Source organism: Schistocerca serialis, chromosome 1 (assembly GCF_023864345.2).
Source record: "Schistocerca serialis cubense isolate TAMUIC-IGC-003099 chromosome 1, iqSchSeri2.2, whole genome shotgun sequence".
Classification (NCBI taxonomy): Eukaryota; Metazoa; Arthropoda; class Insecta; order Orthoptera; family Acrididae; genus Schistocerca; species Schistocerca serialis.
Window position 1 is genome coordinate 550,145,191 of NC_064638.1, and position 20,390 is coordinate 550,165,580.

The following is a 20,390-nucleotide window of genomic DNA, read 5'->3' on the forward strand; positions in this document are numbered from 1 at the left end:
CCCCTAGAACTTAGAACTACTTAAACCTAACTAACCTAAGGACATCACACACATCCATGCTCGAGGCAGGATTCGAACCTGCGACCGTAGCGGTCGCGCGGTTCCAGACTGAAGCGCCTAGAACCGCCCCGCTACTCCGGCCGGCCACACATTGTCAATCTGTTCCATATGGTCACCCATAGTAGTTTCCCTGTACCTTTCAGTACTCCGACTTAATCCTTAGTGGGCAAGCACACATTTAACTGGTTCACCTTTCATGAGAGATGAACGTTGTGAAGTGTGGGTCCGTCAGCAATTTTACCCAGATGAAACTATGTGCCATCGAGTTCTACTGCACACTATTCAAGGTCAATTTTAGCGTGATGTTCACATAGGAAATGTAACTCTAAGACAGAGTAATAACCATCATCTACATGAAGCAAAATTTCCATAAATCCCCTGAAATGTTTTCCCCCATGAATATCGCTGATCCGAATGAACACGTATCACTACCCTTCCACTCCACACAACTTGTCTCACGGTGATCTTAACCACCTTCTTCCTACTAATCTTCGTACATCCATATTTAAATTGGATGATAGTGGGACATCAGCTGGTACAATTTTTATTGAAAACGAAACTCCTCCAGCTGTACTTAAGATTTCATATTTGTTTGGCTACTAGTTTCGACGTTTCGTCAACGCCATCTTCAGGCCATATATAACACATCATACATAAAACAAACAATGTGAGACATCAGCAGTCTGTGAGCTATTGTACAAAATAAATATATTGTAAACATATTATATACAGGATGACTTCATTAAAAGTAGTTACATTTCCTTCATTTGCATTAAGATGCAATTTACCTTGACATTAGCCATTTATATTGTACAAACAAGTACAAATGCGGTTATATACAGGGAGAGTCACCTAACATTACCGCTGGATATATTTCGTAAACCACATCAAATACTGACGAATCGATTCCACAGACCGAACGTGAGGAGAGGGGCTAGTGTAATTGGTTAATACAAACCATACAAAAATGCACGGAAGTTTTTTTTTAACACAAACCTACCTTTTTTAAATGGAACCCCGTTAGTTTTGCTAGCACATCTGAACATATAAACAAATACGTAATCAGTGCCGTTTGTTGCATTGTAAAATGTTAATTACATCCGGAGATATTGTAACCTAAAGTTGACGCTTGAGTACCACTCCTACGCTGTTCGATCGTGTGTATCGGAGAGCACCGAATTATGTAGGGATCCAAAGGGAACGGTGATGGACCTTAGGTACAGAAGAGACTGGAACAGCACATTACGTCCACATGCTAACACCTTTTTATTGGTCTTTTTCACTGACACACATGTACATTACCATGATGGGTGAGGTACACGTACACACGTGGTTTCCGTTTTCAATTACGGAGTGGAATAGAGTGTGTCCCGACATGTCAGGCCAATAGATGTTCAATGTGGTGGCCATCATTTGCTGCACACAATTGCAATCTCTGGCGTAATGAATGTCGTACACGCCGCAGTACATCAGGTGTAATGTCGCCGCAGGCTGCCACAATACGTTGTTTCATATTCTCTGGGGTTGTAGGCACATCACGGTACACATTCTCCTTCAACGTACCCCGCAGAAAGAAGTCCAGAGGTGTAAGATCAGGAGAACTGGCTGGCCATTTTATGCGTCCTCCACGTCCTATGAAACGCCCGTCGAACATCCTGTCAAGGGTCAGCCTAGTGTTAATTGCGGAATGTGCAGGTGCACCATCATGCTGATACCACATACGCCGACGCGTTTCCAGTGGGACACTTTCGAGCAACGTTGGCAGATCATTCTGTAGAAACGCGATGTATGTTGCAGCTGTTTGGGCCCCTGCAATGAAGTGAGGACCAATGAGGTGGTCGCCAATGATTCCGCACCATACTTTTACAGTCCACGGTCGCTGTCGCTCTACCTGTCTAAGACAGCGAGGATTGTCCACGGACCAGTAATGCATGTTCCGTAGATTCACTGCCCCGTGGTTTGTGAAACCAGCTTCATCGGTAAACAGGTAGAACTGCAACGCATTCTCAGTTAATGCCCATTGACAGAATTGCACTCGATGATTAAAGTCATCACCATGTAATTGCTGATGTAGCGACACATGAAGTGGGTGAAAGCGGTGACGATGCAGTATGCGCATTACACTACTTTGACTCAGTCCACCGGCTCTCGCAATGTCCCGTGTACTCATGTGTGGGTTCATGGCATCAGCAGCTAACACACCAACTGCAGCCGCTTCTCCTGTGACGGGCCTGTTACGGGCCCGTTTGCGTGCTACCACCATACCTGTCGCATACAGTTGGCGGTAGATGTTTTGCAATGTGCGGCACGTTGGATGCTCTCTGTCCGGGTACCGTTCTGCATACAACCTGCAGGCTTCAGCTGCATTTCGTCGACACTCGCCATTGATGAGTATCATCTCCGCCTTTTCAGAGTTCGAATACACCATGGTCACAGTTCCTACAACACTACAATATCACAGACGTCTGGTAACACGGTGTACTACAGTTGGTCTGCGTGCGGAGACGAATGCAGAATAAGAATAGCAGCAAGCGCTACATGCGGATACTGCGACAGCCAGACCAAACAACAACAGTGCACTACAGCCACACTCGTAAACACGGTCGTCATCGTAAACATGTCCCTGCAGATGCTGCTCGCCCACCGTGACCCGTGTTTGTTACAACACGCAACTGAACGTCGGAGGTTTCAAGCGTCAACTTTAGGTTACAATATCTCCGGATGTAATTAACATTTTACAATGCAACAAACGGCACTGATTACGTATTTGTTTATATGTTGAGATGTGCTAACAAAACTAACGTGGTTCCATTTTAAAAAACGTAGGTTTGTGTTAAAAAACATATTTCCGTGCATTTTTGTATGGTTTGTATTAAACAATTACACTAGCCCCTCTCCTCACGTTCGGTCTGTGGAATCGGTTCGTCAGTATTTGATGTGGTTTACGAAATACATCCAGCGATAATGTTAGGTGACTCACCCTGTATACACGGTTATTTGCATTACAGATCAATACCAGACATTTGAATAAAATGGGGGTATATATACTTCTAGTTGACAAACCGTTACTCTTAGAGATAATAATATAGGCACGAAACAGTACTGAAATTGTGTTAAAAGCGAATAATACTGCCATAAACCCTTCTTTGTATGCACAATTTAACTAACAGGAAGGAAAATACGCATTGCCAATCAGACATATGTAATGTATGATTCCATTGGTTATAAATAGTGAAGGGTGGAAAAGGTGGAAAGGAGTTAACGTTTGCATAACACTGTATCGTCATCACTATAAAGTAACAAAGTGAAATAGGTTACTTAAACAACATCATTCATAACGATACGACACACATGTGAACTGGAAGAATGGTATGGAAGCCAGTTAATAAATTAAAAGGTAGTCAGTGGTGTAAAATAAATACACATGAGTCAATTCATAAATCTACTCGTTCAACAAGAGAAATGTAAGCTAACATGCCACCATAATGTGCCATTTCAGTATCGATGCCTCATTTATGGCCGTAACCCAGGTGTAAAATAATCTAATTCTGATAGGCCTGCACTAGTAAAAGAACGATCAGGTACATAACAGTGCTCCAAATAGAAGTAAACAGAGTGTTGTCAGTCAAAACAGATCGTCACATATGTAAAATACTCGTAGTTTCTCTAGTAACTAATTACTAAAGAAGAGTACACAGTAAGATATACAAAGTATAACTCTCATATTGTTATACATAATCTAGTCAAGAGTTGACATAAGTCAGCAACAATCATTCAACGCTTAATCACGCACTTACTTGGACGACTAAAGTCTAACTTTTATATCGTCTCTACACCATAAGTACTCACTCATTTCTCCTATGCTTATAAACCTGCTCTTGTATAAAATTACTAGTTTAAGTATATTGACTAGCCACTCATTTACGAGAACGATCATGAGAGTGGGGGGTACAATTATTCTGAATAAAAGGCCCATCAAATGATTAGGATAAAACTGGATTATAGCACTGACTCCTATAAACGAAACATGATATGTGTCAAATATAGATTCTGTCTAAGGGAGGCTTGTTCTTTCATCAAAGTGACAACATGGTGACCTCCGTAGTACATATAAACGAGTACAGAAACGAACTACTTGTCTTGTAGTCAATACTAAACGAAAAAGTCTTCACACCAGGGGAATCAATCCAAATATACGAGATTCGACACAATCTAGAGTCAAATTCCCATATATAAAACGGATAACCATAAAAATCCTTCTTAACGATTCATATAATGGTTACCAGACATCCGGTAACCATTAACAGAAGGACGTATCTCGCGATAATGCATCCTGTGATCCTACTGGGTCCAAACTTGCCAAAGACACAGGCGTTATTTGTCCAATAAAAACTTACGTTTCCTACCGTCGACTAGGTCAGTTAAGCAAAATTCCTCCTCTGCGCACGTTTCAGTTGTCCTAAAATTTAGTGGGTGCCCCGCTCGCAGCCTTGGTGGCACTACTGCCGTTTAATAACAGGTGACCATTCGCATTGCGTGCTTTTCCGCTGTGCCCCCTATTCTGTCTTCAATCGTCTTCCCAGTGTCTTGTTTTGCCACATTAGCAACACTGCAGCTGATAGCAGTTTCGCCCGGTTGACCATATCACGCATATTTATGAGCAAGGATAACCGTAGAAGGATGCAGACGCCAGATTCGGTCTTTAATACGAGGCCTGTTCAGAAAGTAAGCTCCGATTGATTGCCAAATTGAAACCACAGTGAACATCAGAAATGTTTTACTTGTAACAATTAGCTACACCTTTCAGCTACTTCTCTACGTAGTCGCCGTTCTGACTTAGACTTTTGTCATAGCGTTGTACCAACTTTTCAATAGCCTCATCATAGAAGGCAGCCGCCAGTGCTTTCCGCCAATTCTCCACGCTGGTCTACACCTCGTTGTCTGTGTCAAAATGTTGTCTTCAAAGACAGCGGTTCATGTGACCAGAGATGAAACTCAGGGGGAGACAATTGCGGACTGTATTGTGGGTAATCTAACATTTCCATTTGAAAACGATGCAGGAGCATCTTCATTGCCCCTGCAGAATGCGGCTGAGAATTGTCGTGAAGACGAAACAGCACGACTGTTATGTAATGTTAGCTGCATAGCTTCAGGCGAAATTTCTCACCAGGCTCTCGTACTTGGCGGCAGACACTATTTTCTAGACATCTTTACGCACTCACTGCGAGCTCAGAAATGAGAAGAGCGACGTGATGCTAACTGGGGTTATACTAGAGACACTACCCAACACATCTGTGCAAAGCTTTATCGGATTTTCATAGTCGTTTCCATTTCGCGACCGATCGGAGCTTACTTTCTGAACGCCCCTCGTAGTTTTAGTAGTTTCAGTCGGTTTTGGGATTTTTGTTGGATGGTAAGGAGTTGTGTATCCCGTGTTAGTTTTCTGTCAAGAGTTAGTTCCAAATACTCGACTGCGTTAGTCAGAGAGATAGGTTGGTCGTAGATGCAGAAGTGGAAATCTGGGCTACACAAACGCTGAATCGTGGAACCAGAGATAGTCCACTGGCTGTTTTGCGGTTTTTCTTGAAGTTTCCACTATCATTCATCATAATGGTTCGAGTATTGTCGGCCCCGTAAAGAGTCGAGATGCCATCGCAGAATGGTTGACTGGGTAGCAGGCACAAGAAAGTAGCTCGACAGCTGCCATGAAATCGCAGATGAATCGGTAATAACTACATACTTATTTATTTATTAGTATAATTCATACAGTCAATGTAGACAATGTCCCAGAGGCGCATGCAGACTCTGGCAACCGTTTTGACCACAGCAAAACAAGGCAGCACGTGGAGAAGCGGTAGCAGCTTTGCTCTGTATCACATGGCAGCGCATAGTTCTTGTGTGGTAAACACGTCCCTTAAATGATCGGGTGCCGATACTGCACAGTCAACAAGCAGTGTTAAACGTTGGCGGGCGTAGCCCGGTGCCCCAGCAGCAGTGTGGAGTTACGATACACTGCACCCTCAGTCTGGGACCTCAGGGTAGGATACAGTGTCAGCAGCCCGCAGACGCAGGTCTCTGGCAGCAGACTGTGATCAGGGAAGACAGAAGTTACTCAGATCCGGTTGATATATACTTCAGACTGTATGTCAAGGATTCCCAGAAGACACCGTGAAGGTGAAGGTGCATCAGCCGGGAGTAGGCCTCAGCTGGAAGGCAGCCGTTCAGCTGCTGGCCGTATCAGGGCTAGACGTGGCCCGTAGACCAGCAGCTAGCGGAGACAGTAACTAGTTGCAGTTGAGACTTGATGATCAACATCGGATCGATGGCCGGCATGGAGTTCTTCTCTATTTATACGACAGATACAGCATAACTGGAACAGCTTTCACTTACATTAGCCTGATCTGGTCTTTATGGCATCGCCTCCAATCACGTGCAGGTGCATGGAGATCTTGAGATAACCCATCACCTCACTATGCCAGGCTGCTGGCTTGTATCATGCCATCTGAGCAGTATTGTGGCCCTGCCAGCTGAATTCGAATGCAGCGTATTCGCTTGCCATCTTTTAGGTCGTGGGGAATGCTAGGGCAAGTTACTAGTGCAACATTTCTCCAATCTTTAGAAGATCCGGTCCAACAGATCGTCTGTTGGTTTCACCCCTGAAAACCACCTAAACATTGCATTTTATATGTCCTTCTTTACATTTGTGTACACTTCTCGTTCCAACTGCCATTTTACTAAAGCAGTCCAGTTTAAAATGTCCTCCACACCATCGGCAAGCGCGCGTAAGAGCCTTGCCACAGGCAACTGGGTATCCATTAGGGCTAACGGAGCCCGTATTATACTCTAATTCTGGTTTTTCAGAATTGATTGCCGTTTTGATATAACTGACTAGCCCTGCCATTAAACCCCGCAGCATTCTAGTATTATTCAATGCTTGCTGTTCCAGATTTGTTAGCTGCATTTCGTTCCATGGTTCTGATGGTTTCTGGTGGCTTTCTGTACGTGTCCTTGAGCCCCTCACGGAGTTCACGGCTTGTAGCAGTTGGTCCTGGAGGCGCTCGTACGGGATACGTAGCAATTGGTACTCCCCTTCTGCCTCACTTAACAACCCTTTCTCCCCAGCTTCCAGGTTTAATTCCAAGAAAACGTCGTCTTGCTTTCATACCTCTCGTTTCTTACGTCAGTCTCAACGTCCACTTTTCGTTGGGCAAGACGATGTCTTCCTGCCTGCGGAAAAGCACCCCTCCCTTCAGAGGTCATTCCTGCAAGATGTTCACCCCCTTACCCCTGTAATGGTGCAGCACAGTACTAATATGATACACCCCCCGGTCATCTTCGTTGGTGATGTCGCCTGAAGGAACGAAGCCGTAATCACTTTCTCTTCCTCAGTTTGAGTGTCCCCGCTCAATAAACAAACTTCATCGATGTCATCCAACGTTCCTGTGTAAACACAACAAATCCTCGAAGTACTACAACAATATGGTCAATCGATCCTAGTGAATGAGGTATACAGCATTCCCCAACACAGTCGTTAAGCTGTGAGTGCAGGCTTTCTCGGCAAATTTCATATATGAAATCTTCACGGGTTGGCAGCCGAGTAGCGTCGTAGTCTCGTAGCAACGTTTCGATGGAATGTGTCTCCATCATCTTCCATCGAAACGTTGCTACGAGACGAAGACGCTACTCGGCTGACAACCCGTGAAGACTTCATATAAGTCGTTAATCTGTCACAATATGAAATCCACCCTCGTATTATTATACGCAAATAATATCTCCAAATACCAAAAAACTTTCTTCATTATTTGTACAAAATTGACATATCTTTGTGAACATGATACTTTACACAAAAACCACACTCAATAAAACACCAAACTCTTAAAATGCTATCACTTGTGCGACCTCAACGCATACGGTAACGTGCGAGTAGCTTGCGCGGGCCCTTCTTCAACTACAAGCCTCCTACCCCTTTTTCCCGATGCAGCTGCTGCCGGCAGCAATAAATCTTGCTCGTATCGTAAACGACATATATTTTTGGCGTATACGAACTTAGTATGCACTGCTCATTCAGAATGGCCGTGATGAGATTGTGAACAGCAAACGAGAAGGAAAATCCACAGCTAAACCACGACCACACAGACGGCGGACAGAGACCGTCAAGCATTGCAGAGGGTGGTTGTAAAATGTTTCATGAAATCAGCGAAATGAATAATTCGTGAGTTCCAAAGTGCTACCAACAGACCAGCCAGCACAATGAGGATGCGTAGGGAGGTAAAGGATGATTTACAATGATCAAGCAGCTACTCATAAGCCACACATTTCTGTAGTCAACGCTAATCTACGATTGAGGTGGGGTAAAGAGCGACGCCCTTGGACATTGAATGACAGGAAAAGAGTAATTTGGAGTGTTGAATCTTGCTATACCCTGTGACAATATGATGGAACGTTCTGGATTTGTCGAAAGCCTGGAAAACGTTACCAGCCCGCCATGTGTAGTGCCAAGAGTGAAATACAGAGGAGGTGGCGTTGCAATATGGGGATGTTTTTCATGGCTAAAGTATGGCCACCATATTGCTCTTAAAAAAACACTAAATGCGGAGGTATATAAACGCTTTTTAGAGCATTGTGGACGGTGCACAGTAGAGGAACAGTTCGGGGACACTTTGTACCAGCACGACAACAGACTCTGTCATAAGGCAGATAGTTTGTGAAGTGAATTGGCCGGCCAAGAGTACCGAGGTGAATCGAATGAAACACCTCTGGGATGAGTTAGAACGTTCACTTCACTCCAAACCCCAGTTTTCAACATTACTACCTATTCTGGTTTCGGCTGTCGAGGAATTATGGGCTGCCGTTCACAGACAGACCCTCAGACACCTCACTGAAAGTGTGCCCAGAACAGATAAAACTGTCATAAAGGCAAAGGGCGGACACATTACACTTTAATGTTCACCAACTGGTGTCCGCATACTTTTGTTGCTACCAGCTCTCAAACAAACTAGAGTACTTTTTAAACCTAGTGTGAAATTTCGTCCCGTCCGACTTACACAATTTTTTTTTTCATCCATCACAGTTAATTTTGAAAATTCCCGCCGTGCAATATGTGTAGCGCATCAACCTATTCACTGTATACTCAGTATAGAAAGTGCTGGCGTTTTACGAACTGGTGCGTGTAATGTTTACGTTTGCTACGTTGGTAGGGGAACTCGAGAATCTAAACGAGAAATGAAGACTGTAAAGTCAGACTTGGCAAGAGTTAGTGAATTGAAATGGGTATAGAACCTATTTCTGTTCGGACGACCAAACGGTAGTAAGAACAGTATCAGTGAACGGTGCAAGAGGTGGTAGCATCTTTATGAATAGAAAGGTAGGTGACAGAGTGAGTTACTATCATGCAAAGCTCGAATTATTCTCCACTGAAACTAAGCCAGCACCAGCCACCACAGCAAAAATTTCGATTAAACGATACGTGATATTTAGAGATTTAGCGAAAATAGTATCCACAACAACATAACGCGGTAACGAGTGATGTTTGACGGCTGAAACAGCTTGCATTGCGCTAGAACTGAGACCGTGTGCGAATGTGATTTTACTGTATATATTTCTAGCAAAGAAACTTCCCAAATGGTCAACAGATACCAAAGACAGTAAACAGATATTTAATCCTTACCTATTACATACGACAAAGCTCCAGTCACGTTTCATATCTACAGGTTTCGATGCCCAAAAAGGTGTATTATTTCATCTTCATATTCTTCAAAACATACTTAAAATGCCTAAACAGGTACACCTTGCAATTGAGAGACAACTACACTGAAGAGACAAAGAAACTAGTACGCCTGCCTTATATCGTGTAGAGCCCCCGCGAGCACGCAGAAGTTCCGCAACACGACGTGGCATGTACTCGACGAATGTCTGAAGTACTGCTGGAGGTAATTGACACCATGAATCCTGCATGGCTGTGCATAAATCCGTAAGAGTGCGAGGGGGTGGAGCTCTCTTCTCAACAGCACGTTGCAAGGCATCCCAGATATATTCGATAATGTTCATGTCTGCCGAGTTTGGTGGGCAGCGAAAGTGTTTAAACTCAGAAGAATGTTCCTGTAGCCACTCTGTAGCAATTCTGGACGTGTGAGGTGTGGCATTTTCCTGCTGTAATTGCCCAGTCCGCAGATGCAGGTGATCAGACAGGATGCTTCCGTACCTGCCGTATCAGGGTTCCCATATCACTCCAACTGCATACGCCCCACACTATCACAGAGCCTCCACCAGCTTGAACAATCGCCTGCTGACATGCAAGGTCCACGGGTTCATGAGGTTGTCTCCATATCCTTACACGTCTATCCGCTCGATACAATTTGAAACGAGACTCATCCTACCAGGCAACGTGCTTCCAGTCATCAACAGTTCACTGTTGGTGTTGAATGGCCCAGGCGAGGCGTAAAGCTTTGTGTCATGCAGTCATCAAAGGTACACGAGTGGGCCTTCCGCTCCGAAAGCCCCTATCGTTGTTGTTTCGTTGAATGGTTGGCACGCTGATATTTGTTGATGGCCCAGCATAGAACCCTGCAGCAATCTGCAGAAGGGTTGCACTTCTATCATGTTGAACGATTCTCTTCAGGCATCGTTGGTCCCGTTCTTGCATGATCTTTTTCCGGTAGCAGCGATGTCGGAGATTTGATGTTTTACCGGATTCCTGGTATCACGGTACGCTTATGAAATGGTCGTGCTGGAAAATCCCCACTTCAGCGCTACCTCAGAGATGCTGCGTCCCATCACTCGCGCGCCGACTGTAACACCACGTTCAAAGTCGCTTGAATCTTGATAACCTTGCAGTCTAGAAGCAGCAACCCATCTAACAACTGCGCCAGACACTTGTTTTATAGAGGCGTTGCCGACCGCAGCGCGTATTCTGCCTGTTTTCATATCTTTTTATTTGAATACGCATGACTACACCAGTTTCTTTGGTGCTTCAGTGTAAAACAAGATGGGAATTCACCCTCAGCTTCTTGCTCTATGTTTCTATTTAGCTATTAGTAGTCTATTATTATTTTTCTTACTGAGTGAACTATTCAATAATGAATTATCGCTAAATAACTGTGGCTGCCTCTTTAAAATCTTTAATATGTCGACACAGAAGGTCATGCGCAGTTTACTTGAAATACTGATATTACAACGCACTAATTAAAGGTTATCTTGAGGAGTTTACGCAACGTATTTATGTAATATCAGATTATGTCAGTTGAAACTGACTAGTGTTTACGACCAGCAATTTGCGATCATGTTACAGCATCTAGCCTCTTGCGCATTTGCATTTTTGTGAGACACAATAGTAATTTATATTGTCTAGTCTTCCACTAACAATTTCCTGTGGATGGCACTGTCTACTTCTAGGAGGAAATGTAAATCTTACAAAATACACAGCTTTTCCTTGTGACTTATGACTTTTACAATACTTCCTCCATTTCAACAAGAATTTCACTTGAGTCGCAGAAGAATTCATAATCTAGCTTTGTCTTCCTACATGATACATGCTAATTTAGTTAAAAGTAATTAAAATGTAATTAGTAGTCAGTGCATTAACATTGTTTTTTTTTTTCACAGGTGCTGAATGGATCGTATGGATTGCTGAACTTGCTGTATCATTTTCATAACACTCAGTGAAATTAAAGAATACCGAAAGTGTTGTGAAACCCGAACTACAGAAACGCAACGTAGAATATTTTTTCCTGGAACAAATTTTTATACAGAAGAAGGTTGCACAGCTCAACGTTGTTCATAAAACACAGTGTATGAGAAACTTGGACTAAATCTAAAACAAAATAACTTCACATTTAGTCAAATATTCTTGAGACAAGAACACATTTCTTCAGACTGCAAACGTATCTTTATTTTATTATATGTGTGCCTATTCAATCCCTTTGTATGTTAATTCTTAATTCAGATAAGTGTGTTTCTCATTCAGCGTAGTGCTTATTATTATTGTATGATTATAAGATACGTCGACACCACTTGCAGCTACATCGGTGCAATTTCTTTGATATTTTAACAGTCAGCGTCGGCAAATAAGAGAGTAAGCGAGAATTCACAAAGAGAAAAGTTAAGATCGCGCTAGTTGTTAATACTGCTTCCAGATATAATTACATGATCACTGTATGGATTTCTTTCAAATTCCTCTCTCTGGAACAGAATGCTCGCGAAATACGTTTTTTCATGCACATACACAGGGTCTCTTTTTCTTGCTGATATGTAATGAGTGAAATTGTTGGGCAACCGAACTGAACGCAACAGCCATATTGTTGTACCCTTCGCCTTCTCGATATTCAAATTTCACCGTACCACGTGACTGCGATGTCATCTGACTCTGCACTGGCCTTCATAGTGAAAGTTACATACGGGAGGAAGAAGACTAGTACTTTATCACTGAGACGTCAGAGTGACGCAACCCGTCGAAGTTTTGCGAACTCTGAACCTATTCACGGAGCGCAGTATCAAGACCCTGTTGTTGAGTTCAACATTTCGAGTGAAACCGCTGCTACCAGTCATAGTTATGCATGGCCGGGGACCCAGTGAATTACTGGGGCTACAACTTCGCGTCCGCCGTTTTTGTCAAAGTTTGAGGCTTTATTGGGAGCATTACAAAAAATTTATGTTTCAAAGTATTGGCCATCGCTGGCCACTACTTTCTTCCATCTTTTATGCAGCATACAAATCCCGCGGCGGAAGAACTGGGCGTCTTTCGAGAAGATCCATGCATCGATCCAATTTTGCAATTGTTCATATGACACGAAGTGCTGGGCAGATAGGTCGTATGCCATTGAACTAAAAAGCTGGTAGTGAACAATGTCTGGAGAAAATGGCGGGTGGGGTAGGACTTCCCTTTTCAACCTCTCCAGGTATGTTTTGCAGGGTTTTGCGACATGGGGTCGAGTACTGTCATGCTACAAAATCACCTTTTCGTGTCTATCGCTGTATTGTGGCTGTTTGCCTTTCAGTGATCGGCTCAAACACATAAATCGCTCTCGATAACGATCTCCTGTGATTGTTACCGTCGGTTGCAGTAGCATCGAAAGCTTTCTCTCTTTCACAACCATGCCGGTCTTCAACGTGAAATTCACAGTTCTTGAAGCATAGAAACCATTTTCTGCAAAGTTCTGTCACTAACAAGCGTCTCATCATAGATCTTCCCAGCTTTTTATGAGCCTCAGCCGCAGATTTCTTCATATCAAAGCAGGTTGGCTCAATGGCTCTGAGCACTATGGGACTTAACAGCTGTGGTCATCAGTCCCCTAGAACTTAGAACTACTTAAACCTAACTAACCTGAGGACATCACACACATCCATGCCCGAGGCAGGATTCGAACCTGCGACCGTAGCAGTCGCGCGGTTCCGGACTGCGCGCCTAGAACCGCGAGACCACCGCGGCCGGCTCAAAGCAGGTAATTAAAACCTCCCTCAGATGACGAGAACTGACCTCGCAAGTTGATGTATTCAGCAGAGAATAACTTTAAGGTGCAATCAAAAATCGACTAATACTTTGATGGCGCTATGTTCTCAAATGCCTACGCTTACTGTATGACACTTACTACCTACGACATGCGCCACTACTTTCCACTAATGCCATCTACTGCAAAACGGCGGAAGCAAAGTTGTATACCTAATAGATCGGATTGTAACTACACATAGACGGGCCAGCTTTTAAAACCGTAAAATATTTGGCGAAAAGAGAAGCAACTGAGAAAAGTCTCGTTAACGTCTTCAACTTTTGTGGTCCTGTCCTCCTCAGTTGCGCGTAATACTACGGTATGTTGACGATTTTCACTTATGGACCGTCTGACACACACACACACACACACACACACACACACACACACACACACACACACACAAGCGCACACACAAATGCATACACGAACAGACCACAGATACTTCGATAGTTACACTCATAAGTTTGGCAGTAATATTCGATCTTTGGCAAAAACATTTGACAGTCGGCAACAGAAACCAAAACATTGCATTAAAACAAGCGTTCAGTGCGTAGTGCTGTGGAATGCGGAAAAAACAGCAAATTGGCGCTCATAGGAAGAAGAACAAGACCAAAAATTCAACAGGAGCGTAATATGTAAGAAACTGTCTACGCAACCTGTAGGTACAGTTCAAAACATTACTACTTAATAGGAAATACCAACCACCAGAACTGTTTATAACCTATAGGCACAGTGACAAAAATGTAAATAAAATACCTAACATATGTACATATTACAGGCCACTGATGATGCCTTGCAGAAAATAAAGGCGAAACGCGTATGGCACTAAAATTGTGTTTTATTCAGTTGCTGTCAGACGGTCCATAAGTGAAAATCATCAACATACCGTAGTAAGTCTCGTTAAATTTTTTGTCTGGAGCGTAATATTATAGACTGTAATAATGAATAATTTACAGTCACATATTAAAGGGAAAAACACTTCAAAACTTTTGAAATCTATTTGTAGAAAACTACGTTTGATGTGGAACAGATTCACAGAATGAGGTATGAAGAAGTGTTTCTAAGAGTAGAAGACGAAAGAAGACTTGTAGAAATGGTTTGTAATGCGAACAAGGAGGAAAACCTTTTGGCTGCAGCATCGTAAACTGTATGCCCAAAAGTTTCCATACATCTTTGGGAACTGCATAATTGATAACTAGATGTCACAAGGGTATAAAACAACACTTCGTCGGGTTGTCAATAGAGAAACAGTAACTACATATGTGTCGGTTAGATGAGCCCAGTCACTTCGAACGTGTATTAGTCATTGCGTGTCACCTGAGTGAAAGATGTGATTGTAAAATGTAAACCGAAAGGAACAAGGACCAGGCAAACATCATGTGGTAACGGTCATGAACCATCGAACATTGAGGAGGTTAGCTGCAAAAATTGAAAGAAATCAGCGTAAGGTATTAGTCGTCAATTCCAGACTGCTTCCAGCAGTCCAACTAGTACAAAGACCATGCGTAAGGAATTAAAAATGTGGGTTACAAGGGTCGAGCTGCTCCTCGTAAGCAACACGTCGCTGACATGGTGTAAAGAGCGAAGCCATTTTACAGTGTATGACAAGAAACGAGTGATCTGGAATGATGAATCATGCTATATAACCTGAGACATAATGATTGAAGGATTTGGGTTTGGCGAAAGCCTGGAGAACGCTACCTGCCACCGTGTGTAGCGCCAGCAGTGAACTACACGCAGATGGTGCTACTTACTGTACGGGGATATTTTTCGTGGTTAGGGTGTTGACCCGTTATTGCACTCAATAAAACGCTAAGTGCAGATGGATCTGAACGCATTTTAGAGCATTGTGTACGACGTACAGTAGAGGAACAGTTCGGAGATGATGATACTTTGTGCCAGCGTGACAATACATCCTCTCAGAAAGCAACGTCTGAGAAGCATTCCGGCCTGCCCAGAGTTCAGAAATGAAACCAATGAATATGAGTTAGAACGTCGACCTCGCTCCAGGCCCCAGTCTCAAACGTAATTGGCTTTATGGTTTCGGCTACTGAGGCTGCCATTCTTCCACAGACATTCAGACACATAATTAAAAGTGCTCCTAACAGAATTCAAGTCGTCACGAGGGCGAAGGGTGGACACATTCCATATGAATGTCCGCTAACATATGTCCGAATACTTTTGGTAAGGTAGTGTATCAGAGAAACCTTTATCATAGAAGTACCTCTTCGTTCTAATAGAAAGACAGCCAGAAATGTCAGAGAACATTCCGTTAAAAAATGGTTCAAATGGCTTTGAACACTAAAGGACTTAAGTGCTGTGGTCATCAGTCCCCTAGAACTTAGAACTACTTAAACCTAACTAACCTAAGCACATCACACACATCCATGTCCGAGGCAGGATTCGAACCTGCGACCGTAGCGGTCACGCGGTTCCAGACTGTAGCGCCTAGAACCGCACGGCCACACCGGCCGGCCAACATTCCGTTAGAGACGCGGAAAAATCTGTGTACGTGGTGCTATTAAACATCCACCAGTATTTGGTGGGAAAAATGGGCAGAAATGTGATGTGAAATTCCTGACCAGCAGGCTTCGCGATGTCCTGGATTAAATTCGAAATCTCTGCACAGTGTCTTGGTATTAGGGCTTCTGAAACTGTTGATGGTGGTCGGTCAGTTGGAAGGACACGTTAAGCCTTCAGTCCCCTTATTGCAGTTCAAGAGCAGTGAGCTATGTCCTGGAACTGGGTATCAGACTCCCTTCTCTCATCATCATAAAACACAAACGTGACACTACACTATACGTACACCCATTATAGTCATTTACACTTAAGACACACTCTTAAGACACAACTCCCATACACCACGTGGGAAAGGAAGGAGGAAAAAATTTCCAATTATGCGGCTGAACCCATCCCTTGTGGTCTCCTAGCCAACAACATCATACAACTCACCCATTTCTTTACCTGATTGATGAAATTTCTATGTAGATGTATTTTCCGAACCGCAGTGCATACTTGATGTATTGCATCTTCGATTGAGTTATGACAGAACTAGTAGTGCGACTCAGGTTTTCCAGCAATCATTCTTCCCACGCACCATTCGAGAGTGGAAGAGGGTAGGTACGACTTAGTGGTACCAGAAGTACCCTCCTCTGCACACCACTAGGTAGTTTCTGAAGCATGATGTAAATGTAGAAACAGATTACCAGAAAACTGATTTCTGATTTTCGTTGGGATTGTGTATCATACAGGCAACCAAAAAATTAAGACTACCGTGAAACCGGTTTCAATAGGTAAAACTACACCAAAAAGTTAGATATATGATATCATTCAAGTCACTTTACCGATGAGCATTGCCGTGAGAGAATAGAAAAAGCCCATCCTTGGGAACATGGTTGATAAACGTTCATCAGTTGGTAATTGTATTACAGTTAAGAAGAACTTTAAATGCATTTTGGTGTGTTATTTGGAAAACTAACAAAAATAATTTGGAAGAAAACAAATAGCAACGATTAAAATCTATAACTAATGTTGTAATACAACGAAGAGTCATTTCGTCACAGAATTGTTTCATATACTTTATTTTCCCCAATAGTAAACATAGCACAAATGTAGTTGCAGTTATTATCATTATCAACAAGGATCATGACATTCAAGACTGTCGACAGCTATATGCAGTCTAGATTGAAGATATTGTCAGCCTGTTCACACATGGCAGCCCAAAAATGTCTCCAGTGCAATCAGTCCAACACGAGAGAATACAGATACAATATGATCCGGTAGACACAGCGAAGGTCCTAGCTGACCGTGGCCTATTGACTTACATGCTGCCCCATCAGCTGAAACTCAACTCAGAGAGCGGTGTGTGACGTTGTTCTATCCTGTTAGCTTGTTGCTTAGTTGAAGCTCCGCCAGCACTGGGGTCGATGGTGCAAATGTGTGCTCTGTTGAATTAACTCATTACGATTTTATTTAATTTTCGAACAAGATTACAGTATACTTACTCCGTTTCTGTGACCACTTCTACTATGTACTGATCTTTTTTCTGGGCAGATTCATGATATATCTACTGTATGCTTTATATTGATACTGCGACCAGTAGCTCTATAATGCCTTTAAAAAATTAAAAAATAGGAAAATGGTCTGCATTTTTATAGCCTTAGTGCCACTGCAGGTTCATCTTCATATGGTGGTTATTTAAAGAAACTTTGTATTGCATACAAGGTTAGGCAGAGTAGTGTAATCGGTGAAAACGGTTGTAATTATTTTACTTATGAGTTTAATGCTCATAAGTAAATGATTGCTGTGTTATTTTATTATTTAGACGTTATGGAGCTCAAGACGTTTGTAAGTGGGACGCTCTAACGCTAGACACTACATATCAGTGTGAGCAAAATGACACTTAGATGCACTTGTTGTTGGCATTAGGTTTGTAGTAAATAAATGTGTAGGTAGGTTGTTTAGGTTTTTATGTTGGTAACACCACGTAGCGCACTGTATGAAAATCGCTGACTGTGCTGTGTGCAGTCTGTGGCTGGTTTGCATTGTTGGAATTTTTCCTATTGTAGTGTTGGGCAGTTGGATGTGAACAACGCGTAGCGTTGCGCATTTGAAGGTGAGCCGCCAGAAGTGGTGGATGTGGGGAGAGAGATGGCAGAATTTTAAGAACGCACAATCTGGACGTGTGTCCATCAGAAAGAGTAAATGTGTAAAATATATATATATATATATATATATATATATATATATATATATATATATATATATATATATACGACGACTTTTGAATATTATTAAGGTAAATACATTGTTTGATCTCCATCAAAATCTTTCATTTGCTAACTATGCCTATCACTAGTTAGTGCCTTCAGTAGTTAGAATCTTTTATTTAGCTGGCAGTATTGGCGCTCACTGTATTTCAGTAGTTTGAGTAACGAAGATTTTTGTGAGGTAAGTGATTCATGAAAGGTATAGGTTATTGTCAGTCAGGGCCATTATTTTGCAGGGATTATTGAAAGTCAGATTGCGTTGCACTAAAAAAAATATTGTGTGTCAGTTTAGTGTTGATCAGAATAAGTAAAGAGAGAAATGTCTGAGTACGTTCAGTTTTGCTCAGCTGTTTGAAAGTCAAATAACGTAGAATTTTTCTATGGGGCTGTTTCAAATGTATATGCAGTGTTGAAGCAAAGAACACAAAGGACATAACGAAATCCTATGGTAAGTTTCTGGGTGAACTCATAACCATTATTGTGTTAGGTTCTGTTAAATTTTGAGAGAAGTACCTTTGTTGTGATATTGCTAAAACATTTGGATTGTTTCCACTTTGAAAACATAATCCCATCCAAAACATCAGGTTCTGCAAATAATTTTTTCAGACGTGTAACATATCACACATTTGATGACAGCATCAAAAGACCTGAGTGATGATACACTTCATTGTCACATTCAGACAAGACAATAAACTTTATGTCCACCTATGAAGTCTCTACAACATTGAAATGTATTCCAATGAATTTGGAAGACTGCTGAAATCCAATAAAATATGATTCCATAGTTACCATCAAAACTGAGAATTTTCCTAGTGAATAGTACACACGCACCATCAAAAATTTTACAGACACAGATACACTGCCTTACAAAAAAAGTGAAGCACTCAGAAGACATGGCCGAATGTCGGTGTAACTTCATACACATACACAGCCTTGCCGTGTATGTAAGTGATTATAGAGTGAATAGTGGAACAGTCAACAGAGAGCGTTATTGTTGTTCGTGTTTAGTGTTGTTAACGGACCTGGGAGGGTGTATAAGGACCTTAACTGCCTCACTTTTTGAGTGATCATTGACAAGAACACGGAGATATCTTGTTCTCGTTTGAGACAGCGTTATTAGTCCCTGACTTAGAAAGGGGCCTCACTGTGGGTCTAAATTTCGCCACTGGGCCGAGTCGTACTATAATCTGATTTATGGGACTTTCCGACGTGACAGTGGGCTGATGTTGGAGAGAATGGGAATGTGAAGGCAGATATACCTGTCATCAAGTTTCTGTTGAACAGCTGAGCTACCATAAGGGAGGATCGCCATATTGTGCGCCAAGCACATCATAACCCTTTCACAACTGTACCTGTCTCCTGAGAACAAGTAACAGATTCCCTGCAACATTCTTTATTATCCCACATAACTGTTCGGATACTAACACCAGTCGTAATAGGGACCTATTGTCCTGTGGGTAGGTTGCTGCTAACACCACAACACACATATTTGGAGTGGTGCTATGACAGAGAAGCATACTTGCAGATGAATGGTGTCGTACTGTGTTCAGCAATGAATCATGCTCCTACACTACCCTGCATCACCAATTCACCATCGTAGGTCGATAGGAACAGCAGTGGCGGTGTTTTGGAGGGGGACGGGTTTGGGGGGGGGGGGGGGGGGTGCCGTTGGGTATGACTTCTTCAGGTCAAGCTGGAAGTGACTGATGGAACTCTGACAGCACAACAGTACGTCAAGGATATCTTGTGTTACCACTTATGTGACAGTGTCTTTGTGCCATTTTTTCAACAGTATAATGCTTGCCTACATATAGCATGGGTGTTCATGTTTTTGAGGTGCTCCTGAGGCCAGAACTATCCACTTTTTTCCATCCTCGATGTGACATTTCTGAAACCAGTTTGGACGTCAACTCCATCCAGACTATCAAGTGCCAGTTAGAACAGTTGTGAGCCAGCCTACCTCATGAAAGAGTACAACAGCTTTATGACACTCTCCCCAACCGAATCAGTGCACGCACGTATCCAGAGAAGGTGCAATGTTCTTTGTAAACTTGACCGGATTTTATAGTCACTGAAA

The 20,390-nt window shown here is 42.6% G+C and overlaps 1 protein-coding gene across 1 annotated transcript in view; it reads left to right on the top strand.

The window, feature by feature from the left end:
- The window catches only part of LOC126414853 (odorant receptor Or1-like), an 83,989-nt gene extending 72,218 nt beyond the window's left edge, over positions 1 to 11,771 (top strand). The window contains exon 8 of the mRNA XM_050083388.1: positions 11,662 to 11,771. Within this exon, the coding sequence (XP_049939345.1) occupies positions 11,662 to 11,721 (60 nt within the window). The 3' untranslated portion in view covers positions 11,722 to 11,771. The remainder of the gene's footprint in view (positions 1 to 11,661) is intronic.
- The last annotated feature ends 8,619 nt before the right edge of the window (positions 11,772 to 20,390 follow it).